General features: G+C 44.0%; 3 protein-coding genes across 6 annotated transcripts; 2 read left to right on the forward strand and 1 right to left on the reverse strand.

Annotated features, from left to right (window-relative positions):
* The first annotated feature begins 879 nt into the window (after window positions 1-879).
* On the forward strand, window positions 880-15,299 carry LOC120705908 (ent-copalyl diphosphate synthase 2-like). 4 transcript variants are annotated; one of them, XM_039990464.1, is made up of 14 exons: window positions 880-1,063; window positions 1,910-1,989; window positions 2,112-2,412; window positions 2,511-2,694; window positions 3,208-3,422; window positions 3,554-3,674; window positions 3,757-3,872; window positions 3,975-4,326; window positions 4,408-4,506; window positions 4,623-4,868; window positions 5,006-5,114; window positions 5,210-5,416; window positions 5,499-5,559; window positions 14,947-15,299. In XM_039990464.1, exons 1-14 carry the CDS (start codon window positions 922-924, stop codon window positions 15,126-15,128), a joined length of 2,415 nt encoding a protein of 804 aa, XP_039846398.1. In that variant the 5' UTR covers window positions 880-921; the 3' UTR covers window positions 15,129-15,299. The 4 variants fall into 4 exon arrangements, with proteins under 4 accessions (XP_039846398.1, XP_039846415.1, XP_039846407.1 ...); XM_039990481.1 differs by lacking the exon at window positions 14,947-15,299 and having other exon boundaries at window positions 5,499-5,871; XM_039990473.1 differs by lacking the exons at window positions 1,910-1,989; window positions 2,112-2,412; window positions 2,511-2,694; ... (7 more) ...; window positions 5,210-5,416; window positions 5,499-5,559 and adding exons at window positions 10,701-10,780; window positions 10,870-11,170; window positions 11,379-11,562; ... (6 more) ...; window positions 14,380-14,488; window positions 14,610-14,816 and having other exon boundaries at window positions 899-1,063; window positions 14,910-15,299.
* Window positions 15,300-18,044: 2,745 nt separating this feature from the next.
* On the forward strand, window positions 18,045-20,523 carry LOC120655021 (RING-H2 finger protein ATL34-like). Its single transcript, XM_039932741.1, has 2 exons — window positions 18,045-18,107; window positions 20,236-20,523. Exons 1-2 carry the CDS (start codon window positions 18,045-18,047, stop codon window positions 20,521-20,523), a joined length of 351 nt encoding a protein of 116 aa, XP_039788675.1.
* Window positions 20,524-23,838: 3,315 nt separating this feature from the next.
* On the reverse strand, window positions 23,839-25,412 carry LOC120656910 (RING-H2 finger protein ATL38-like). Its single transcript, XM_039935140.1, has one exon. It carries the CDS (start codon window positions 25,356-25,358, stop codon window positions 24,222-24,224), a length of 1,137 nt encoding a protein of 378 aa, XP_039791074.1. The 5' UTR covers window positions 25,359-25,412; the 3' UTR covers window positions 23,839-24,221.
* Window positions 25,413-26,084: the final 672 nt, after the last annotated feature.

Consider the following 26,084-nt stretch of genomic DNA (forward strand, 5'->3'; position numbering starts at 1 on the left):
CAATGCCATATATTTTTCTTTCAAAAATAATACGCGTCTTCCTTCTTATTCTTCCATAAAACATTGATGTCAATTATTATCCTTCCAAAACAAATAATGACGCGAATTATGGGTGAATGCATGTGCAAAGAAAAGTAAAGTGTGTGCCAATAAAAGTAATAAACGGGTACACGAGATGCGTATATATAGGAATAAAGTGTATGCCAATAAAAGTAATAAAGTGTGTAAAAAATATTATGATTTTGGTAGAAACATTTTCTTCTATCAAAAAATGGGTCTCCAACCCTTTCATCGAACCTTTTGGCCTGACAAGTGAGACTCCGTGAGGGGTACAGTGGGCCTAATCTTGATGAGAGTTTCAATTATTTTTTTGTGGGTGAGAGTTTCATATATTTCAACTATTTATAGTATAGATAGACGATATAGATATAGATATGCCCCATGATACGTCTACTGATATCAGCTGCATGAAACGTTTCGCGCATGGATCGGTTTTTTATTGGACTGGGCCCACGCATCCTTTGCTTGAGCTTGATTGCGCAGGCCCCAACACCTGTCTGCCGCGTCGCATTGTCAACACCGTGGATGTACTATGGGAGAAGACAATCAAGTAACTGCTGCCAGAACGGCACGGCGTTGTAGGCTTGCAGCCGGTGCATGCGGATCATGCATGATGCATCCATCCGTTTTGATTGAGCTTGATTGTACAAGCAAACCCCAACCCGGCTGGCCGTGTCGCGTAGTCCACACCTCGTGGGTGGACTGAAGTATTGCATTGATTAGAGCTAGCTAGCTCCTGATACACTTTGCCGATTCGGTGCCACATGCGCTCGCGCGCAGACCTGTATATATACCGGCCCAACATAGTTTGTGATCTCAGAGCATTGTGCGTAGTCTCAGTCAGTCAGAGAGAGAGAGAGAATGCAGGGCTTATTCACAGCACCCGCTGCTGCGTCCCCGGTCACAGCGGCATTGCTGCGACGATGGACTGCGGGGACGCAGCAGGTTCAGCATGCCCTGCCTGGGCGCGCTCCGCTCTGGCGACGTCAGCGATTTCATCAGGGTAATTTTTTTGATCTGCTATTGTAATAAAGGTTTTTACGTCGGCTTCTTTCGGCATGCCGGCATGGTAGCTGCTGGCCATCGTCTGACACATGGGCCTCGCAACATCCTCCTCTCCTCGAGCCTCTCACCACCCTCTCTCACCAACTCGCCGCGCCACGTACGGTTTGGTGTGTGCGTGTATAATAATATATATATATATATATAATATATATATATATGTATATATATGTAGTGGGTACTAGTAATTAATAAAATAAAACTAAGCTAACTTATCTGTTGGACTAGCTAGCTATTGGCCATCTGAACCTGTGTCACTGGAATATCGTCTTCACGCCCGTCCTTGCACCGATATGCAGCCTCTTTGCAAATTTTGCTTCAATGAAGCGTCCAATGTACACCAACAAAACATCGAGAGTGTGTTACGTAACGGCACGTGCACTATGTAAAAAACACTCTAAGGTGACGCGCACAAAGGTGATGCGTTGTTGTTGCACGTCAACTTTCTTATGACATAGGTCACCCTTGCTAGCATTTTCGATCTGCACCTCAGCAGAAAATGCTCTTGTGGGTCCATGCATTTAGTTAAGCTCCAGTTAAGTATTAATTTGGTGCACATTACCACAGTGCATATTGAAATAATATTATATTAATTTGTACTTTGTCATATTTGTGTACGAATAAAATTATACTTTCAGAAATGTACTTCGAAAGAAAAATATAATAACTTCAGATGTTAATTGCCAAACTTTTGAAATTCTAACCATGCCGAATAAAGACATGAAATCCAAAACAAAAAACAGCACTAGAAATAACAAGGGCAATTCTTGGCATGTCTGCTTTGTAGGGTTCATCGTGGAGGCAGTACAGAGCGAAGCACATGCCGAAGCACACAAACCAGTTGTTGGGAAGACACAGCAGCATAAGGTGCACACATACTACAAACTCATGCTTGATAAGGGAATCAAACATTTAATTTAGACACCAATAGCAGAAAGGTGAATATATCTCTGAAACAGCACTAATAATCTTCCCTGCATATATAAAAGGGTGAGCCGAGAAACATCGACGAAATGATCGGCTCCATCAGAGCTTCGTTGAGGTCAGCAGCAGGCGGTGATCTCGATATCTCCCTATACGACACAGCATGGATCGCGCTTGTGAGAAAGCTGGACGGTGGAGAAGGCCCGGAGTTCCCCTCGTGCATCGACTGTATCGCTAGGAACCAGCTCCCAGATGGTTCATGGGGCGATGAGGCCTTCTTCGTAGCCCAAGACCGTCTCATCAACACCTTGGCTTGCATCATCGCTCTAAAAACTTGGAATGTTCATAGCGACAAGTGCAACAGAGGTACAATTTTTAATAGTTTGTATAATAATAAGTAATAATCAAAGTTTGATACATTGACATTCATCAAGTAATGGCATGAACTTGATCTGTTGTTGTAGGCTTGTCGTTTCTCCATGAAAATATGAAGAGACTACGTGACGATGATGAGAATTGGATGATGGTCGGTTTTGAGATGACCTTCCCAACACTGATAGAGATGGCCAAGGATATAGGCCTTGACCTGCCTTACGATGAGCCTGCGTTGCAAGACATATATGCAAAAAGAGATCTAAAACTCGCCAAGTATGATAACTACATCTGCTTGTTTGTTAATATATTTTGGATTCTTTTCAGTAGTTTTCAAGCAAAAAGAGGGTGAACCAAGCAACCAGAAAAACAATATTGAACCAATGCTTTTCATATTTATATAATTTCTACATTAATAGGACTCATCGTGTTTAAGTGCGTTTGGTAGGAATTTTGAAGAAACATTCACCTACGAGGTTTTTTATAGCACACAATGCCACCATTTAGTGTTATATAGTACGGGGGAGATCTAACCCTTGATTAGTAGGGGTAAATTTTTAATGATATGGAATTAGAAAGATAGTCCAGATGAAATGAATCCTGATGTTATTAATATTGTTTCACATAACACCTACTAATTAATCAATACTAGGTACACCTACTAAACTAGGTACACCCTCTAGAAAATTTGTTGTATACATCTATATTTTGGTTTTCAAGCAGCATTAATAATATATTTCTTTGTTTTCTAGCGCTAATAACCAAAATGTTTGGCTATCTTTCTTGTAGGATTCCTATAGATGTACTGCACTCCGTACCAACATCTTTGCTTTTTAGCTTAGAGGGAATTCCAGGATTAGACTGGGACAGGTTATTCAAACTCCAGGCTCCAGATGGCTCCTTCTGTGCGGCACCAGCTGCGACAGCTTATGCTCTTATGCAAACAGGGGACAAGAAATGCCACGAGTACCTTACCGACGTCATCGACAAGTTCAACGGGGGAGGTGTGTGGAGTGAACGAATAAAGACATCTCTTATTAGCTTAGACTACAGCCAGCAAGTAGTATCCGTTGACTGCATAAAAGCAGTAGTAATATAATTGATTTTCTCTTCCGATCCATAACTTCATTTTCAGCACCCTTTATCTACCCGGTGGAGCTGTTCGAGCGCTTATGGGTTGTCGATCGGTTGGACCGGTTGGGAATATCCTCCTACTTCAGGAGTGAAATTAACAGTTTTTTGGACTATGTTTACAGGTAACATAAACTCAAATGGCCTCTGCTGTGACCATTATTTCTACTCGACCGGGTATAATTAATTCACCCCTATCTTGAACAGGCACTGGAGTGACGAAGGCATAGGTTTTAGCTGGGTCGTCAACTCGGTGCCGGACGTCGATGACACGGCCATGGCTATCCGTCTCCTCCGGCAGCATGGCTACCACATCTCTACCGGTAAACATGCTGTTCATTACAGATTTAATTACAGTATTATTTGGCAACATTTTTTATCTTTAATTATATCAATTTGGATTATCGATGCTCATATATATGAAGAAGCCATAAAGCGTTTCAAGACGAAGGATGGCGAGTTCGTTGTGTACCCGGGGCAGTCCAGCCAGTCACCGACCGCGATGTACAACCTGTACCGCGCTGCCGACCAGGCCGCCTTCCCCGGCGATGACGGTGTTGTCCAGCGGGCCAAGGCCTACAGCTACGCGTTCCTCCAGGAGAGGCGAGCCGCTGGCAACCTCAACGACAAGTGGATCATCTGCTCAGGCCTGCCCAGTGAGCTAGCCTACGGCCTCGACTTCCCCTGGAAGGCAAATCTGCCGCGCGTCCAGACTAGGATGTATCTGGAGCAGTACGGTGGCGGTGAAAATCTGTGGATCGGGAAGAACCTTTACAGGTACGCATATTTTTACTTCCCAACTCTGCACTTCTGCAAATCTTTCCATGGGTACGCTCCAATTAACTCTCTATGTTTTAGGATGCATCTGTTCAACAACGATCTGTTTCTCAAGTTGGCAAAGGCCGATTTCAGCAACTTCCAGAGACAGTGCCGGCTTGAGTGGCAGGGCCTCGAAAGGTGATGAAACTCCTCCAACAATCCAATCTTGAATTCTTGCCGGTTGCCACGCGCGTGCATCCAGCTCTGTCCCCAAGCTATCTACTTACGTGGCAATCGATCTATCCTGTACGCAGCTGGTTTGAGAAAAACAATCTTGAAATGTATGGGGTGACTCCAAGTAGCGCTATGAGAGCCTACTTCCTAGCAGCAGCCAACATCTTCGAACCAGACCGAGCGGCGGAGCGGCTGGGGTGGGCGCGCACAGCGGTGATTGCCCAGGCCATCTCTTCGTGCTTCCTGAGCAGCAACGCTTCTGTTACCGAAAGCATGATGGAAGGGCTCAATGCTGAGCTCACTAGTGACGGCCGTAATCTTACAAGGTTTGAGCATCACTTTGATTTTTGTTTTGGGAATTCAGAGCTAGGAAACCCAGGAGACGTGTAGCTAGCAAATTTGTTGTAGATTCTGCTGATCCCAAATCTGAGTCCAGTGGACAATGTACATGTGTTGAATGCAGGCGTGGAGGCAAGTATTCGACGATGGAGACTGGCCTCCTCAATGCACTTAATGAGCTGATCAATCTCTTTGCACCTGGAAAAGATGCTTCCAACAATCTGCGTGAAGCTGTAAATTCTGACACATAATCTCTAATTATGGCTTCATGATGAAGATTTTAAGAAAAAATATGATGATCGAATTCATCCATTTTTTGCTATTGCAGTGGAAGACATGGCTGACAGAATTGACTTCGAATGGTGGCCATGAATCATGTGAAGGAAGCACAGCACTGTTGTTAGTTCGCACAGTGGAGATCTGCTCAGGGAGACACTGTTCGGCCAACCAGAATCTGAAGCTTTCCGAGTATTCGCAGCTTGAGAAGCTTACCTCTTCCATCTGCAGCAAAGTTTGCTCTAGAATTCTTTCTCACGTATGCGCGTGCATCATCACAAAATTATTACACACGCCCATTCTTGAACTCTACTAATTCACTTTTCTAATAAATCAATCAGAATGGAACAACCAAGGAGAACACTGAGAATTTAGAACAACGAGTAGATCAGGAGATGCAAGAGCTGGCTCAGTGTGTTTATCAGACATGCGACGCTATAAGCAGGGTGACCAAGCAGACATTTCTCCATGTGACTAAGAGCTACTGCTACGTTGCTCATGCTTCATCTGAAACAATCGACAGTCACATCTCCAAGGTCATATTTGAGGATGTCCTTTAGAGCAATCCCAACCAAGAAACTATGAGTAGTACTGTCTATGACATGCTGTATTATCACATAGACACCGCCTGAGAAACTATAATTCCCTATGCATAATTTGTAATTGTGGTTACAAAATAAATTCATTCAATGATATTTCTCCTCTCCCTACCAATCCCCTTCTTGATCCACACTCTTTAATTCTATCGTGGTATTTGTGATATCCATCCAAATATGTTTTATTTAGTTCCTTACACTTTGGTTTCTTGCAAGAAATTACTCTCCATTTTTATATAGATGTCGGATTAGGTTTATCCTAAGTCAAACGTGAATAATTTTGACCAAATCTATAAAAAATATAGCAACAACTGTACTATCCAACATATGCACTATCAATATATACTTCATGGTAGATTCAATGAAATAAAATTGGTTTTGTAAATATTATTATTTGTTCCTATAAGTTTTGTCAAAAGTTTGCCAAATTTAACTTAGGACAAACTTAATATGGCATGTAAATAAAAATAGAGGGAGTATTTCTGGCATAACACCCAGTTTCTTATCATTTTCCTTTCTCTCTCTCTCCTCTTTAATTGCATTGCCAAATCATCAAAACTAGGTGTATAGCCCGCGCATTTGCGCGGCTAGTATTGAAAATTAAAAAAAATTGCATGTCATTGTATCCTTACTTAAAGGTTATATTTTTTTTACCATACATCATCCTGTTCATTATCATAAATTATGTCTTATTGTTGATCAAAACAATTCAACTATGATCTACTTATAACAATAATTTGAATTGTTGAGCTTTAATAATATTATGCGGATAATTAATTTTATTTTTATTTTATTTTGATTGATTGTTGTTAGCTTTAATTTTTATTAATAGTATATATTTGTAACTGATACATAGCTAAATAATATTTTGTATTTAATTTTTTATAATGGCATTGGTGGGTGATTTTTAATTAGGCACAGGGGTATTTTAGGCTAATTTTTATCGTAATGGCAGTGGTGGGTAATTTTTATTTTTCTATTTTTCTCCGATTAATGTGGGAATTTCTAGACCTTGAGAGCGAACGTGGAGGCTCCATTTATTGGCCAAATAATAAGATAATAGATATTCTAGCAAAATATCCTACATGGTAGCATATTAAATACTATGAAAACTATCATAGTCATCGCATTTGGACTGCCCTTAAACCCGACTTCCATTGCATTTAAAGTCATGTAGTAAATCAACATGCCATAAATATGATTGTACTTTTATTAATAAATCTTAAACCTGGAAATTGAAGGTCATTTGCACCTCCTCGCACATAACCAGCATGCATGCGTGCAGAGAGAAAGGTGCCATTATATAGACTTGTACTCTAATGAACTCCAACATGATACAAGACCCCATACTCCAAAAGACGGTGATATGACATCCTGATAGATTCTGGATGACCATGAGTTTCAATGATTCCTATTACCTCGGATTCAATATTGACGTGGAACTGGTGGCATTGAACAGCTTATCTCCGTTGTTTTCTGCATATAGATAGGCGGATGATGCACCATCGCGTTTCTGATCTCAGCGAGTCCCTGCCTACAATCAACTACTTTGGGGAACCCACGGTAGGCTTAGCGGTAAAACACCGGCAGCTGGCGCGCCAGATAGGGGTCTTCGCCAAAAATCATCTAGAGAACTCGATGGCCAATTTCGGCGACTCCAATACCATGCCAGAGGGCACAACCATCGTCTTCGATTCCTGCGTCTACACTGCCAACAGCTTTGGGGGTTTCACCAGCAACCTAGCCAATCCCATGGAGCTGGTGACACGTGATTCGACTTGACGCAACAACGTCAACAACTTCATTGATCAACTCCACAAAATTCCGCTTCCACTCCACGTTGAAAACCCAATTCAACCCAAGTCCCTCCCCAAAATAGAAAAGGATTGGGATGAACTACTCAAGATTGCGGAGCAGGAAGCCACCGTTATGCGACAGGCATCCATCCCCGATCTTGAGACCACTTCAATCATCCATACATCCAAAATTTTCGATCTACTCAGGAATTACATCCGGGATCTCAAGACTATCAAACGACCAAGGATAAGCAACACCGAACTACTCGCTGGAGTAGATCGGGTCTCTCGCAACACTGAAGTCTGCATTAATCTTGCGGAATCAACTCTCCAGCGCCACGATGTCAAAATCCCTCAACCTCCTGAGCGATCTAGCCCTCGACTTGATCGAACGGGCGATATTTTCTCAGGAACAGACTGAGTCCACACATCTCTAGCCTACTGTATCAAATTAGCGGAAGACACTCTTCATGCATAAGGATATAAAGAACAAACTCACAATGGGCTGAAGACCTACTGGAAACCCAAAGAATCTTAGACGGGGGATTTCCCCTCTAGATCAAAAGGGGCCACTAACTCCGACCTCATCATCAACGACGAACCTATACCACAATCCCCTGATTCGACAACCGATCAGGAATTTGTGGAATTTCTGGAACAACTTGATTAATTTGATCCGTTAGTCTAGCTTGTTGTTGCTTTTATCACCAAATTATCGATGTATGCTTAGATCCTGCTAGATTGCTTTTAATCTAGTTTGTTTTAAGTTTACATCACAGTTATCCAGCTTAGATCTGTTCGCTATCGGCTCTTTATCATTTCGGATTCAACCATAGCCGATTGTAATTGGATCTATGTGTTGCATGTAGGTTGCGTTTCTATGAGCTTGGCCTGTCTCCCCGTGAATCGGCTGTACGATGGCCGATCCGGGCGTGCCCATCGTTATCGGCTGGCTAGCCGATAACCCGCCTAGAATTTAACGTCTAACTTCCTTGTCAATTGCAGGTTAAATTGATTGGCATGCCTAGTGCACCGTACGCGCGCCGGTTGGGTTTGATATGTCGGAGCAAAGTAGATCTCCCTGGCCCTAGCGTACGTGGAGCGTGAGAGTCCCCATATGGTAGGATTTTCGCGTCAACATCCTTCTATATTAATTTCGTGGGTCTACACCCTCTTTCATCAAACCTTTAGCTTGACAAGTGGGATATCCGTGAAAAGCTAGTATGGTAGGCCTAATCTTAGTGTGAAAGTGTTTCAGTTGTTTCAACTTTTATTATAGATAGATAGATAGATAGATAGATAGATGTGCCCCATGCATGATACGTCCCGAGGTATGGGAAGTTTTGTGCCCGCAAGGTTGAAGATGAAAGCATACTCCCTCCATATTATAAATGAAATTGTTTTGAGTTTGTCTTAAGTCAAATATTTTAAACTTTAATTATAAATAAAAATTTTTGGGTTGAGTTTGAAAATTAAAAGCATCATCTTGAAATGTTGTTTCGTAAAAAAATATGTTGACTATATTTTATAAATTTTTTACACTAAAAAGTTAGCTGTCAAAGTTGTTTTTTGGAGACCGTGTCATCCTTTAGAATACAGAGAGAGTATGTGGTTTAATTTCACTTTCGGACGCATGCATGAATCGCCAAAAATTTTGCCTGCTCGTTTTTTCCCTTTAGTTTCGTCGTGTGCAGAGCAAATTAACGCATGAATGTGCATGCACCAGATCGAGGCAAACCCTGTCCAAGAGCAGTTCCACCGACACTGGAACACTGAGAGGAAGTTGCCAATGATTTTCATCAGCAGTAACTCTGCATCGTTGACCAGCACACCACGTGTGTGGACTTTTGAGAATCGGTCATTATTGAGCTCTAATACTGCGGATAACAATACTCCCTCTATTCACTTTTGATAGCTATATTTCAAAAAAACAATTAACAAGTAGTAGTGAGAAGATCTCTACCAACCACAACATCATCGCCCACACATGAGCACCATGAAACGTTTCGCGCATGGATCGATTTTTTATCTGACTGGGCCCATCTATCCATCCTTAATTTGCTTGATCTTGATTGTACAAGCCCCACAACACCTGTCGATCGGCCGCGTCGCATAGTCAACACCGTGGATGGACTATCGGAGGAGAAGACAATCAAGTAACAGCTGCCAGAACGCCACGGCGTTGCAGCCGGTGCATGCGGATCATGCATGCATCCTCTTTTTGCTCAAGCACGCCCCAACCGCATAGTCAACACCTCGTGGATGGACTATAGTTTTGCATTGATTAGAGCTAGCTACCTGTTGATACTCTTCGCCGATTCGGTGCCAAGCAACTTGCCCGTGCGCGCAGACCTGTATATATATACCGGCCCAACATAGTTTGTGATCTCAGAGCATTGGGCGTAGTCAGTCAGAGAGAGAAACAGAGACACGGAGAGAGAGAGAGAGACCGAGACACGGAGAGGAGAGAGAGAGAGAGAGAGAGAGAGAGAGAGAGAGAGAGAGAGAGAGAGAGAGAGAGAGAGAGAGAGAGAGAATGCAGAGCTTGTTCACAGCACCCGCTGCTGCGTCCCCAGTAACAGGTATATATCAACGTTGCAATGAATTTATGTTTATTTAACACCATTATATTTTTTTATAATGTATATCCAGAGGGGATAGTAGTGGATCGAAGGGATCTAAATCAATTCTCTTATTCAAAAATTAAAGCTTTTTTCTTTGAAAGATACATCTCATATTTGGTATTACATTTTTTCCACTTTGTATATATTTTAAGGCTATAATGACGTCCAAAATAACAAGTAGTAGCCATTTATGTATGCAAATATTCAAAGTGTGCATACTCCATGCTCACCGTTCCTCAATCTGCAGGTTTAGGACTCAATCTATTCTTTTTTAATGAAATTACTACCTATTTGTTCTCTTCAAAACAAAAGCAACATTTTTACTATGTGTGAGTTCATGATTTGTTTGCATATTCATACTTTTTCATAAATGTACATAGAAAAAATATAATAACTTCGGATATTAATGGCCAAACTTTCAAAATTCTAACCATGCGGAATGAAGACATGAAATCAAATGATCCGTCCAAAACAAAATAACAGCAATAAGAATAACAAGGGGCACTCTTGGCATGTCTGCTTTGTAGGGTTCATCGTGGAGGCACTACAGAGCGAAGCACATGCGGAAGCACACAAACCAGTTGTTGGGAAGACACAGCAGCATAAGGTGCATACATACTACAAACTCATGCTTGATAAGGGAATCAAATATTTAATTTACAGAAACAGCACTAATCTTTCCCTGCATATATAAAGGGTGAGCCTAGACACATTGACGAAATGGTCGGCACCATCAGAGCTGCGTTGAGGTCAGCAGCAGGCGGTGATCTCAATATCTCCCTATATGACACGGCATGGATCGCGCTTGTGAGAAAGCTGGACGGTGGAGAAGGCCCGGAGTTCCCCTCGTCCATCGACTGTATCACTAGGAACCAGCTCCCAGATGGCTCATGGGGATATGAAGCCTTCTTCTTAGTCCAAGACCGGCTCATCAACACCTTGGCTTGTGTCATCGCTCTGAAAACTTGGAATGTTCATAGCGACAAGTGCAACAAAGGTACATTTTTTATAGTTTGTCTTATAATAAGTAATAATCAAAATCTAAAACATTGACATATATCCATCAAGGAATATATTGTATTGATGACTTTCCTTATCGAGCTAATTAATGTTTTTTTTTTGCTAATGTATAGTAGTCACCCCACAAATAATGGCATGAACTTGATCTGTTGTTTTTCGAAAGCTAACTTGATCTGTCGTTGTAGGCTTGTCGTTTATCCATGAAAATATAAAGAGACTACGTGAGGACGATGAGAACTGGATGCTGTTCGGTTTTGAGATGACCTTCCCAATGCAGCTAGAGATGGCCAAGGATATAGGCCTTGACTTGCCTTATGATGAGCCCGCATTGCAAGACATATATGCGAAAAGAGATCTAACACTCGCACAGTACGATAACTACATCTGCTTGATTGTTAAATATATTTCGGATTCTTTTTGGTAGTTTTCAAGCAAAAAGAGGGCGCACCCGGTAAAAAAAATATTTAACTGGTGCTTTTCATATTTATATAATTTCTACATTATAGGACCTATCGTGTGTAAGGGTGTTAGGTAGGAATTTTGAAGAAACATCCACATACGAGGTTTTTTTTATAGCGCATAATACCACAATTTAGTAGTACATAGTATAGAGGAGATCTAACCCTTAATTAGTAGGGATAATTTTATAATTATTTTTCAGTTATAAATGAAAATCTCGATGTTGAATTAGAAACATAGTCCAGATAAAATGAATCTTGATGTTATTAATATTGTTTCCCATAATACCCATATTCTACTCATGTATACTACTACTTAACTTTTCAATAGTATACAACTGATCTGAACCGTCGGATATTTCTATACTAGTCATTTTCAAATACTAGTATAGACCAGTATTGTGTTATTGTGTACCATAGAAGATCTCCCACCTACTGAATTAGGTATACTCCCTCTAGAAAATTTGTTGTGGGAACCCTACATCTTTATTTTGGCTTTCAAGCAGCATGAATAATATAGTTTTGGTTTTCTAGGGCTAACCAAAATGTTTGGCTATCTTACTTGTAGGATTCCTATAGATGTACTGCACTCCGTACCAACAGCTCTGCTTTTTAGCTTAGAGGGAATTCCAGGATTAGACTGGGACAGGTTATTCAAACTTCAGTTTCCAGATGGCTCCTTCTTGGGGACACCATCTGCGACAGCTTATGCTCTTATGCAAACAGGCAATAAGAAATGCCTCGAGTTCCTTACCGATATCGTCAACAAGTTCAACGGGGGAGGTGTGTAGAGTGAACGAATAAAGACATCTCTTATTAGCTACATACAGGCTACAGCGGCCTGCAAGTAGTTTCTGTTGACTACATAAAAGCGGCAATATAATTGATTTTCTCTTCTGATCGATAACTTCATTTTCAGCACCCTATATCTACCCCTTGGAGCTGTTCGAACGCTTATGGGTTGTCGATCGGTTGGACCGGTTGGGAATATCCTCCTACTTCAGGAGCGAAATTGACAGCTATTTAGACTACGTTTACAGGTACCATAAACTTAAATGGCCTCTGCTGTGATCATTATTATTTCTACTCGACCGGGTAATATTTAATTCACCCCTTACCTTGAACAGGCACTGGAGTGATGAAGGCATAGGTTTTACCTGCGACAGCACGGTGAAGGACCTCGATGACACGGTCATGGGTTTCCGTCTCCTCCGGCAGCACGGATACCACGTCTCCATTGGTACGCAGGCTGTGCATTACAAATTTAATTACAGTATTATTCGGCAACATTTCTGATCCTTAATTATTCCGATTTGGATTATTGGTGTGCATATATATAAAGAGGCCTTAAAGAGTTTCGAGACGAAGGATTTTTTCTTTTTTGAAACTTCGAGTTTGGAGACGCCCATCGAGTCGTTGACCGTGACGTACAACCTGTACCGCGCTGCCGACCAGGCCGCCTTCCCCGGCGATGACGGTGTTGTCCAGCGGGCCAAGGCCTATAGCTACGCGTTCCTCCAGGAGAGGCGAGCCGCCGGCGACCTCAACGACAAGTGGATCATCTCCTCAGGCCTGCCCAGTGAGCTCGCCTACGGCCTCGACTTCCCCTGGAAGGCAAATTTGCCGCGCGTCCAGACTAGGATGTATCTGGAGCAGTTCCATGGCAGTGAAGATCTGTGGATCGGGAAGAACCTTTACAGGTACTCATATTTCCAAGCTTAGACCTTGTTTAGTTTGTTTGGGTAAAGTTTTTGAAATGAAATCTTTTCACATTTGAAGTATTAAACATAGACTAATCACAAAACTAATTACAGAATTTGTCTGTAAACTACGAGATGAATTTTATTAAGACTAATTAATCTATCATTAGAACATGTTTACTGAAGCAATTTATTGTCTAATCACTGACTAATTAGTCTTAAAAGATTCATCTCGCAATTTGTAGACAATATGTGAAAACTGATTTTTTTTTCATCTGCATTTAATACGCCGTGCATGTGTCCAAATATTGATGTGATTGATGTATAAAGTTTTTACCCGGAAACTAAACACAGACCTTAAATACTTCCCAACTCTGCACTTCTGCAAATCTTTCCACGGGTACACTCGAATTAACTCTCTATATTTTAGGATGCATATGTTCAACAACGACTTGTTTCTCAAGTTGGCAAAGGCTGATTTCAGCAACTTCCAGAGACAGTGCCGGCTTGAGTGGCAAGGCCTCCAAAGGTGATGAAACTCCTCCAATCCAATCTTGAATTTTTGTCGGTCGCCGCGAGCATCCTGCTCTGTCCCCAAGCTATCTACTTACATGGCAATCGATCTATCCTGTACACAGCTGGTGTGAGAAAAACAATCTTGAAATGTATGGGGTGACTCCAAGTAGCGCTATGAGAGCCTACTTCCTGGCAGCAGCCAACATCTACGAACCAGACCGAGCGGCGGAGCGGCTGGGGTGGGCGCGCACGGCGGTGATTGCCCAGGCCATCTCTTCATGCTTCCTGAGCAGCAACGCTTCTGTTACTGAAAGCATGCTGGAAGGGCTCAATGCTGAGCTCACTAGTGACGGCCACAATCTTGCAAGGTTTGAGCATAGCACTGTACTTTGGTTTTTATTTTGGGAATTCAGAGCTAGGCAACCCAGGCGACATGTAGCTTGTAAATTTGTTGTAGATTCTGCTGATCCCAAATCTGAATCCAGTGGACAATGTACATGTGTTGAATGCAGGCGTGGAGGCAAGTATTCGAGGACGGAGAATGGCCTCCTCAATGCACTTAATGAGCTGATCAATCTCTTTGCACCTGGAAAAGATGCTTCCAACAATCTGCGTGAAGCTGTAAAATCTGACACGTCATCTCTAATTATGCCTTCATGATGAAGATTTTAAACAAAATTGTCATGAAATAGATGTTGGAAAAATAATGATGATCGAATTCATCCATTTTTTGCTATTGCAGTGGAAGACATGGCTGATGGAATTGACTTCGAACGGTGGCCATGAATCATGTCAAGGAAACACAGCACTGTTGTTAGTTCGCGCAGTGGAGATCTACTCAGGGAGACACTGTTCGGCCAACCAGAATCTGAAGCTTTCCGACTATTCGCAGCTTGAGAAGCTTACCTCTTCCATCTGCAGCAAAGTTGGCTCTAGGATTCTTTCTCAGGTATGCGCGTGCATCGATCATCACAAAATTATTACACACGTCCTTTCTTGAACTCTACTAATTCACTTTTCTTTTTATTAATAAATCAATCAGAATGGAACACCCAAGGAGAACATTGAGAATTTAGAACAGCGAGTAGATCAGGAGATGCAAGAGCTGTGTCAGTGTGTTTATCAGACATGCGACGCTATAAGCAGGGTGACCAAGCAGACATTTCTCCATGTGACTAAGAGCTACTGCTACGTTGCTCATTCTTCATCTGAAACAATCGACAGTCACATCTCCAAGGTCATATTTGAGGATGTTCTTTAGGGCCATCCCAACCAAGAAACTATGTAGTAGGCTAGTAGCACTACTGTCTATGACATGTTGTGTCACGTAGACACCGTCTAACATAAGAAACTATGATTTCTCCATGCATAATTTGTAATAATTTGTAATTGTGGTTACAAAATAAATTCATCCAATGACAATTCTCCTGTCCCTACCAATTCCCTTCCTGATCCATATTCTTTAATTCTATCGTGGTATTTGTGATATCCATCGCAATAGGTTTTGTTTAGTTCCTTACACTTTGATTTCTGTGCAAGAAAATATTTCTTGCATGAGACCTAGTTTCTTAGCATTTTCCTCTCTCTCCTCTTTAATTGTATTGCCAAATCAGGCCAGTCTCGGTTCACAGTTTCATAGCACAGTTACCTAGATAACTGTGCCAGATTTTTTTTAGATAATGGATAAAATATCCGGCCTCTACGTCCAGAGACGTACACAGCCCAATTATTACAACGTTTATGAAAAAGAGCAACACTTGTTCACAAATAAGAACAACGAATTAGCACAACCTATATAAGTGCTTCCATCCACCGTCAGCCTGCTCCAACGAGACCATCTCAATTCTAGTGCTCAACGATGATAGTAAGTTCTTGTTGTGCTCATCACGCTGCAACCGCGCCCAAAGACGTAGCCAGTACATTCCCCTAAAAATATCCTGCAGAATAGAGTTATATTTAATTCTATAAAAAACAATGTCATTGTGGGTATTCCAAATGGCCCAGCATAGAGCAGCGACCCCAACCCAAATCAAATCGTGCCAGATGGGTTTCAAAGTGATGAAACTCTCCTCACATTTCATGAGATTTCATCATTTTCTCTCTTTGTCATTTCAGCAAAATTGATGATATTTAATGTCATGAAACCCTTGAAAGCATCTAGGACCCTAATTCAAGTTTTGGTAATTAATGACAACATTTATGAACTAACAATTTCTTGATAGAAAAATGAGTATTGGTTGGTCCATGGATGACTGAGCATACCTCATTGTATGGGAGATATTTTGGTGATGATGTTCAAAGGATAAGCTCAAGGCAAAGGTATAAAGATAGGGTTTTTTACTTTTACAGGTCATGAGATGATTAGAGGATGAAAATTGACAGGATTAATAGGATAACTAGTCGTACTATCAAGAGAGGTCATTGTGCTTTTGCTTGATCGTTCTCTAGTGCCATTTTGCTCAAATTTCAATGTTGCATGCATGAGGGATAACACCGTTTGAGATATGGCAAACCGAGTTTAAAATATGTGATCTGAATGGTTGGGTTGTCCGGAGTATCCGGACTTTTTCCCCGTGACTATCCGGACTGTGGTTTGGATGTCCGAACGTCTGTCCGGAGTTTCTGAGATTATACCCGGAGTCTCCGGGTACCCGTCATCGCTGGCTCTGTAACAAAGATGCGGACAGTCTGCCCTCTAACTTTTGGTTTTGGACAAAATGATAGCATTTCTGGTGGCGCAGAAAAAGTGAAGGGCGGATGGTCCGCCCAGGGGGCGCGGACGGTCCGCCCCTCATTATCTGTTTTGCCCAAAAATGTTGTCGTCTCTGAGTGGCTTAGAGTTTGAACGGCGGACGGTACGCCCTAAGGGCGCGGACAATCCGCGTGGGCTATTAACGGTCATCTATGTCATGCAGATCTAGCTGTTAGTTTTAAATGGCGGACAGTCCGGTTTCTGTGAGGCAGATAGTCATCACGAGTTTTGAGTATAATGGCTAATTTCTGAGGGGGGCTCTATATATATTACTTGCCAGGCCGTGGGAGGTCCCTCTTAGCCCATTTGAAAGCTTTTTTTGACATATTTGAGCTGGTTTTCTTCTCTCTCTCTCTCACTCACTCCTTACTTAGAGATTGCATCCTTTATGAGTGTGAGAGCATCGTAGTGCATTGCATCAAGAGTTTGAGCTTTGTGGCACTAGGGAATCTTCAAGCAAGCGTCATTGGTTTGTTACTCTTGGGAGTTGCCACTCCCTAGACGTCGTGGAGAAGGTGATTTCGTGGAGCCCTTCAAGAAGATTGTGGAGGAGCCCTGAAATTGGTTGTGAGAGGTTCTTGTGCTCACCTCACTAGAGTGGTGAAGAGCAACTCTGGTGGAATCGAGGTTTGGAGAGATTCATTGATTCAAGCCGGCTCAAGATTAAGAGGAGTCTTGATAGAGGAGCGGTTGATTCTTTGAATCCACCTCAACGTGGATTAGGGGTAACCGGCAAGTCATCGACACCACGGGAAAAAATCTTGTCTCATGCTCGGTTATTTCTTTGCTCATTTCAATTCATGCAATTTACATTGAGCAACTTACTTTTCTAGAGTTTTAATTTCCTCTTGTCACCCTGATAGGTGTTGCTAGACATAAGAGCTCTCTTGTGTTACTAATTAAATTTCTCTAGTGTTTGTGTTTTTAGTTTAAAGCCGCCTATTCATCCCCCTCTGGTAGGTGTTCTTGATCCTGCAAGTGGTATCAGAGTCATGTACTCTATTAACAAAAATTTAATCATCCCGGAGTAAGAATAATGACTAGTAAAAATGGGATTCATGTTGGAAAGCCATCGTTCTTTGATGGAAACAATTATGATTATTGGAAGATTTGACATCTTATCTAAAGGCATTGAATAGAAACATATGGACAATTGTAAATAAGGGATATGTCATTCTTGATAAGAAAAACTTGACATCTTGTGATGAAAAAATGATTTACACTTGATGAAGCTGTGAATGTGTTGTGTTAGTGTTCTTGATGTTAGTGAGTTCAGTCGGGTCAAAAATCTTAATGATGCAAATGAAATTTGGAAGAAGCTTATGGAAATTCATGAGGGTACATCAAGTGTGAAAGAAGCAAAATTGTATGTGGTTAAAGAAAAATTTAGTGAATTTGCCATAAAGAAAGATGAGAGTGCCCGAGATGTTTAATCGGTTGAATGACAATGTCAATGAGCTCAAGGGTCTTGGATTTGATGTGCCGGATGTGGATTTCTCTCACAAATTTTTTAGATGTCTTCCGGAGAGATATGACACAATTGTGACATTGCTTGTGAGGTCAAATTTGAAGACCACTACTCCTACACAAATTTTGGGAGAAGTGCTCACCCATGATTTGTTCAAGAAGTCATAAGACGAGGTTCATGGTGCAGCAACCGATGAGAAGAAGAAGAGTGTAGCTTTCAAAAGCACAATGCTCCAATGGCGAAAATGATGAAGATTGCAATGAGGATGAATCAGATGAAGAAATGGCTCTTTTTGTAAGAAGATTCAACAGATTGATGAGCAAGAAGAGCTATGGCAAGAAAAGTCAATATTCAAAGAAAAATTCTTTTGTCAACAAAAAGTGTTTTGAATGTGGTGAAGAAGTTCATATTGTCATCAATTGTCCGAACAAGAAAAATGACAAAAAAAAAGAAGATGATGACAAGAAAAAAAAAGAAGTTCATCAAGAGGAAGAAGAATGGCCAAGCTTACTTTATTGAGTGGGATTCCGATGCAAGCTCCGATGATGATGATGATGATGATGCAAGCTCCGATGAAGAAGAATGGCCGATGCAAGCTCCGATGCAAGCTTACTTTATTCAATCATCACCATCGCCAGCATCGCCTTATGCGTCCTCGTCCTCCTCTACGTCCTTGTCAATCAGTGGCATGTGAAAGTGATCGAGTGCTCTAGCCTAAGAGGGGGAGGGGGTGAATTAGGCACTAATAAAAACTTAGACCTATGGCTCCAACTAGTTTGCACAAAACTTAAACTAAAACAGCTATCTAGATGTGCAACTAGGTAGTTCTAGTGTCAAACCCCTATCCCAAAAGAGTTTAGCAACCTATAGCCTTTCCTATCAAGAAACTATTCTATAAAAGTAAAGGCACACAAATTGCTAGTATGAAATGCGGAAGCTTAATGAGCAGGATAGGAGATAGCAAACTCTTGACGTGGGTGTTTATCCTGTGGTTCGGTTAGCCACAAAGGCACACCTACATCCACGTTGTTGTAGCACTCACTAAGAGTATTGCTACTCGGCCACCAAGTCTCTTCCGTGAACACAATCACGGTCACCTTGGCCCCGGGTTCCACTAAGGAGCTTCTCCACAAAGGATGGGGGTCTCCACGTCCCCCGCACAAAGATGTCGTCGCCGCTCCACACCAAGTCGGAGGGTCGATGACGTTGCCAACGAGCTTCACGCTCCAAGGTGCCGGCGCACCAAGCTCTTATTTTGGTTCGCTAATGAACCACTGCACAAAGCCTTGAAGCCTTGCAAACTCACTCACTAAGAGCTAATCCTTTACACAACACTCTCAAAATGTGCTAAGGGCTAAGGATATGATCTTGATGCTTTTGTATGGCTTGGAGATGTTCTTGGGTGTGTGTGGGATGTCCAGCAACTCTAGCAAGCTTCAAATGGCCGGGGTGAGGCGTATATATAGGCCACCAAGTCTTGTAGCCGTTGCTCCAACGGTCAGCTGAAAATCTGCGTATCACCGGATGAACTGATGCCTCTGGCTGGGGTAGCGTCGGTTCATCCGGTCACTCATAACCCGAAGTAGCCGTTGAACTTCTGACAGCTGACGCGGTGATCACCGGTTGAACCGATGCTTTGTACCGATGCATCACCGGTTCATCCGGTGCTTAAGAATCTTCTCCTGGGCGCTGACGTCATTGCACCGACGCAATACTCCGATGCACCGTCGGTTGAACCGGTGCTGAAGAAACTTCTCCTGGGCACTTGACATCGTCTCTGGTACACAGTACACCCAATGCACCGATGCCCTTTCTTGGACCGTCGGTTCTTCCGACAAGCGTCGGATGCACCGATGCTTAGGCATCGGTTCTTCCGGTGCTCCTGATCCGAAGAGCTTTCAGGGCGCTGCCCTGAGACGCGCGAGGGGTGGCTCCCCCTCGACCCCCGTCCGCTAACCGGGTAGCGGAACCCCCGTAGGGGAGGCCCTTCGGGCCTTGCTACGCCTATCTTCTCTTTCTCTTTGTCATCACTTGAACTTAAAAACCTGAGAATGATTATCTTAACAATCATATTAGTCCAAGTGTTGTGCTGTCATTCAATCACCAAAATCACTCGAAATGACATAAATGGTGTCATGTTCGTTTCAGCATGGCAGCTCCACGGACGCCAATGCCGGAGGACAACAGGGATCCATCAGGCGGCGCAGGCGTGGGCTCCACCCGTCGACGTTGGCAGCGCTCCTGGTCGTGCCGTACGTGGCGATCAGGAAGCACAAGAGCAGCGGCGGCGGCCTAGAGTGCACCCTGTGCCTGACCGCGTTCGACGACGGCGATGAGCTCCAGCTGCTGCCGCAGTGCTCCCACGCGTTCCACTCGGACTGCATCGACCCCTGGCTCGAGGACCACGTCACCTGCCCGCTGTGCCGGCCGTGCTAACATCGAGAATCCCGTATCGCCGTCGGTGCCGATTTCTTCGCCTGAGACGGAACCGCAGGCCGTCGCTGTTCCGGTGGCGGTGGAGGAAGACGTGGAGCGGGTGGAGGAGGCCATGGAGCTCACTGCTCCTTCTCTGGCACATCTGGAAAGCACGCAATGCTCTCATCTTCGACAAGCAAACCTCCAGCCACACCGATATCCTTCTCCGGCTTATCAAGGACATGGAGATGTGGAGGTGCCGCTATAAGAAACTCCGGTCTGGCTTTGATAGGTGGAAACCTTATTTCCTCTCCTGTCTCGAGTCTCTAGCTTCTCTTCACTCTCGCCTCCTCGGCTGAGATCGTTATAATCTCCATCTGGTATGCCAGATGCTTTATGTACTTGTACTTTCTATTCTGGAGCAATGAAATTTTGGTAACCAGCCTCGTCATTAGCCTGGGCAGCGGCGGCGGCGGCTCCGACTGCGCGGGAAGCTCGATGACGTGCTCGGTTGGTGGCGAGAGATGCCACGACGCGCGGCGCCGATGGGCGTCCTTCTTGTCCAGGACGACGTCGTGGTCGGGGGCACGGGGCGGCAGGGAAGGGTCAGCGGGGCCACAGGCAGGCACAACACGGCCGCCGTGCGGTCATGTGCTATATGCTCCCTGGCGGCGCGGTGGCCGGCACGGTGCAAAGCCAAGAATGTGGTTTGATTTCGTTATTTTCTTTTCATTTTGGAAAGTTTTGTTTTCTTTACTTTATCTATTGTGTGAGTTTGTTTTTTGTTTTTGTCAATTTGTTTGGGATAGATTGGCTTGACTTTGCAAAAGGAAAAACATGGGAACCCACTACATCGCTCGAACGGCATGAAACACGGCGTCCCTCCATTCCCTCTTATCTTGATAGAAACGGCGTGTCTAATTGCTTCAAGAAGAAAGTCATTTTCTCAGAAAATCAATGCCCCCTCTTAAGGTGATGGACATAGGAACCAACACACAAAATGAACACACAGTACGCCGACATAGATAATAGCACTTATATTAGAATTTCTAGCTATCATTCCAATACAAAACGGAGATAATCACCAGCAGTTAAGCAAGCACAGGCCAACAGACCATATACCATCCTGAGTTCCAGACTCACTAGCAGGCAGGGGCCGTCTTTCAGTTTTAAATCTTGCCAACTTGGGATTGGGAAGCTCAAAACAGAAATGCTAAAACAGACCTTGTCATTTTATCTTAAAAACTAGGTGGGCCACCCGTGCATTTGCGCGGCTAGATATTATATAAGGTTATGTCCTTTATATTGTATTTTAACTTTGTGCCTTTTAAGCTTTGAGTACAAACTTTATTTCTTACGTGTAATTTTTAAGTTTTAATTTGTTTTGACATTTTGTAGATAAAAGTAGTATACAAAGTTGTTTATTGAGGGTATGTGTAAACTCTCAAATGTTAATAAAATAGCGTGGACAGTTCACATGAGATAGAGAAATGACCTTAATAACCTTATCAGCCTTATCTATTTCCCATTTGATTTGTCTTTGTCTTCCATTTTACCTTAGACTATTCGCACTCGCCATACTCTAAATCCATCATCTAAAAGAAATATTCTGTTTAGTCATCGAGATCCTCTCCCGTGTACCAATTTCTTCCGCACCCGCCATACTCTATATCTCATCCTCTATACCAACTTTCACATATTTTATTCATCTACCTCCAACTATCATCTTCAATTAATAATTTTTTTGTTACATGTCTAGGGACTAAGGGGTATTTTTGACTAATTTTATTATAATAGCAGTGGTGGGTAATTTAAATTTTGACTAATTTTATTATAATGGCAGTGGTGGGTAATTTAAATTTCTCTTATTTTCTCATATTAACGTAGGAATTTCTAGACCTTGAGAGAGAATGTGGAGGCTCCGTTTGTTGGCCAATAACACTACCAGAAAATGGTTCATTCGTCCATGACTGTTAGTGCCGGTCATTCTTTGGTCTGATACTAAAGTTGCTTTGACGCCACTTTAGTACCAGTTCAAATTTGAAAGCCCTCAAAACTATTTTCGTACCGGGCCAAGCCACCGGCCGGTACTAAAATACGAAATTTAGTACCAGCCGGTGGCTTGGCCCGGTACTAAATGATCTTCGAGTGGGTTACTTCAAAAGGAATGCATCTCTCACCCAGTCACAGGTGATGCATAGGTGAGATGGTAAGAAAGCAACGCACGAGGCCGGAGGTCATGGGTTCGAATCCTCACGACTGTGCACGTGCATTTACGCGTGAAAAAATCGCCTGGCATGTGACGATGCGGGTGTGCGTGCCTCCCGGGGGTTCGTTAATTTTTTTCTTTATTTTTTTTGGCTTAAAACCATTTAGTATTGGTCCGTGTTACCGACCAGTACTAAATGACGTCTCATTTAGTACTGGACAACCGGTACCGGTCGGGCGCTCGGTACTAAATAGGGGTTCCCGACCGATACTAATAGACTTTTCTCTGGCTATGTAATAAGATAATAGATGGTATATATGATAATAACCTAAAGAAACAGATGTACAGAGACAGCAACAACTCTAATCTAACGAAATAAACCACCATTTCAGTTTTAATCGAATAATATATACCACAGTTCAGTCAACTACTTCAACGATCTTGGGTGAGTTAGCTAAAAAACAAAAAACTCAATCTAACAGAAACTCTATCTGTCTTGTCTTCTATCCTCGGTTTCTATCCAGGGGGTGCCGCTGGGCATTTTTGTCTAGCGTTGAGCGCTAGCCATCCCTTTTTGAATTTTGGAAAAACTGTTGGATTTCATTTCTTTTTCGCTAGCTATTTCATTTTACATAATAGTTATATCAGGATTTTAGCTATTAATAAATACAAGAGCTCTTGGAGATACTATCTAATTGCAATTCTCGGCCTCAACTCAGCTCTAATCGAGTGACACCACAGTTCAGCCATGACCCATGGAGGAAACATATATACTTCGTAAAAAAAACTAGAGGAAACATCGAGAGCAATGAGAATTCAGTCAGTCAAGTGGATTTGGAGACGGAGGTGCTACTCTTTCAGCAGACATTTCTCCATGTGGCCAAGCGCTACTGTTATGCCGATTCATCGCTCACCTGAAACAACACATCTCCCAGGTCATATTCGAGGACGTCATTTAGGAATAGCCCCTGTTCAGCTGTTCTTGTAAATGGAGATGCTATAGGAATCTTCTGAAGGAAAAAAAAAAACCTTGCTCATATGAACAGCACAGAATTGCACTGCTAATGTCGTTACTGGACATGAAACATGTATGTATAATTGCAAAATAGAGTGGCACATGCCTAAAATTGAATAATTTCTCTTTTAGAGAAACCAATTGGTCTTTGTTCTGCCATCTTTTTCTCTCAATGTCACAAGGATGGGATGAAAAAAAATTGTAACACCGAATTATCAACCTACGCAGCTACACTCCAGTATACTCAACCAAATCAGCGCCAGAACTCTGCATGTTTTGCAGGTTCTCCCAAATGTTTGTCCTCGTTCAGATATGCTGTTCTCACAATCTAACAAAATGGGGTCAAATGAAAATGACCAAAATCCGCAAAACTGCATCCGCAACCTACACTCTGATGCTCCAACTTTGGAGGAAGCATCGCTACTGAAACAGACTGACGGAATCGTCAGAGTTTTGGAACAGAATCGATGGAATCGTCAGAAGTTTTGGACAGAATCACTCATTGGCGCTGAACCTGGGCACCTGGCTTGGGGCTTCTCTTTGCCGATCAGACGCTTCTCTTCTCTTCTCTTCAGCCGCTGCTCCGCGCGATGAGTTCTCGCGGCGGCGGACTGCAGACGACGCCCCCGTGGCGTCTGCTTTGCCGGACTTGTCGTCGCCGTCGCTCATCCACCCGGCGCCCGGCGCAAAGAGCGACATCAGCCTCGCCACGGCGTTCCTGACGCTCCCGCCCATCGTGCTGGCGTCGTGGGCGCTGCCCTCCCTGACGCGCACGGACGCCACCGCGCTCGTCACGTGCCTCAGCCGGTGCGACATGAGGATCTCCGTGCGCACGTGCTCCGGGAGCCGCAGCGCGAACCGCTCCATCCCGCCGTCGCTTGCGCCGCCGCCGTGCCCCGTCGAGTTGGACCGCGGCAGCGCCTGCCGACCCGCCGCGCGGCGGTTCCTCGCGAGGCGCTGGATCGTGTCCCAGTCCTCCTCCTCCTCGCCCTCCTCCCTGCTGGAGCCGGCTTCGCCGATCACCACGACAGTCGCGTGAACGGGGGACGCTTCCGGCGACTGCAGCGGCGGCGGCGGCATCGGCTGGAGCTCCAGCTGCACCGGAGCCGGCGGCGCGTCGTCGTGGACGCTGGCGCGGCAGAGCGGGCAGGTGGCGTGCCTCTCCAGCCAGAGGGCGATGCACTCGGGGTGGAACGCGTGCGGGCACGTCGGCAGGAGGCGGAGCGCGTCGTCGTCGTCGAACTCGAGGAGGCAGACGGAGCACTCGAGCGCGTCCTCGCGCCCGTCCACGACCCGGTGGGGCCTCACCTCGCGGTAGAACACCAGCGGCAGGGCGGCGATCGCGGCCGCGTCGAGCCCGCCCTTGCGGCTGCCCCCGCGGCGGGACCGCTCCGAGGCCGACGCGGAGGCGTCCGGAGAGGGTAGCTCGTCGTCGCGGGGGGGCCGGAACAGGTGGAGGCAGGCGAAGGCGAGGAGCACGATGAAGATGGGGAAGAAGATGGAGATGAAGATGGAGATGCCCAGCACGACCGACTCGTTGTCGCGCGGCCCCGGGGACTCCGCGGCGGCAACGGAGGCCGCCGCGGCCGTGGCCGTGGCCGCTAGGACGGCGGCAGTAGTTGCGGCGGACATGGCGCCGCCCCTGGGGCTAGGGTTTGGGTGGCGGTGCTTGGCAGATGGCGCAGATTTGGCGGGTGGGTTTGATGATGATTTGCGGCTCGGGGGAGGTTTAGAGAGGCCGCGATCGCGATGACGCCATGACGGACTAGTTGCGTGGGGGATTTTCTCTCTTTTTTGAAAAGATTTTCATGAGATTATTAGATGCTTTAGCTGGCGTCGGCTGGACGCGAGGAATGGCAGGCTGTCTGTCCGCCACAGTAGCCCACACAACAAGGGTGAGAAAGCACAAATCCATGCAGAGTTTTTACGAATGACACAATTTTTCGTGACGTGACGTCGAACGAGTTTGGAAGTTGATATCCACCGTCGGATCACCGTCTCACGGACGATCGTGACAGCTACAGGTAATTTCCCATGAATCCATGATACGTATGAGATGCAGGACTGTGCTCTGCTTTCCATATACCATATATATTCTCATTTTTAGTCATTTCTCCTTTTTAAATGCGGTACAGATGATAAGTTGATAAAATACTAGGAGGGTTGTGATTGGTAGGATGGCCAAACGTCAATTGACACGTAGGCAAATAGTTTTAAAAATATTGTGCAAATATAGGTAAGTGCGGCCTTATTTTGAATATTGTTATAAGAAAGATAACGGTGTAGTATAAACTTAATTTGGATGCTCAGTTTAATGTTTATTAATTTAGAATTTTCCATGCATATCAGTGATGTCAT

The sequence above is a fragment of the Panicum virgatum genome, chromosome 1K (assembly GCF_016808335.1).
Source record: "Panicum virgatum strain AP13 chromosome 1K, P.virgatum_v5, whole genome shotgun sequence".
Classification (NCBI taxonomy): Eukaryota; Viridiplantae; Streptophyta; class Magnoliopsida; order Poales; family Poaceae; genus Panicum; species Panicum virgatum.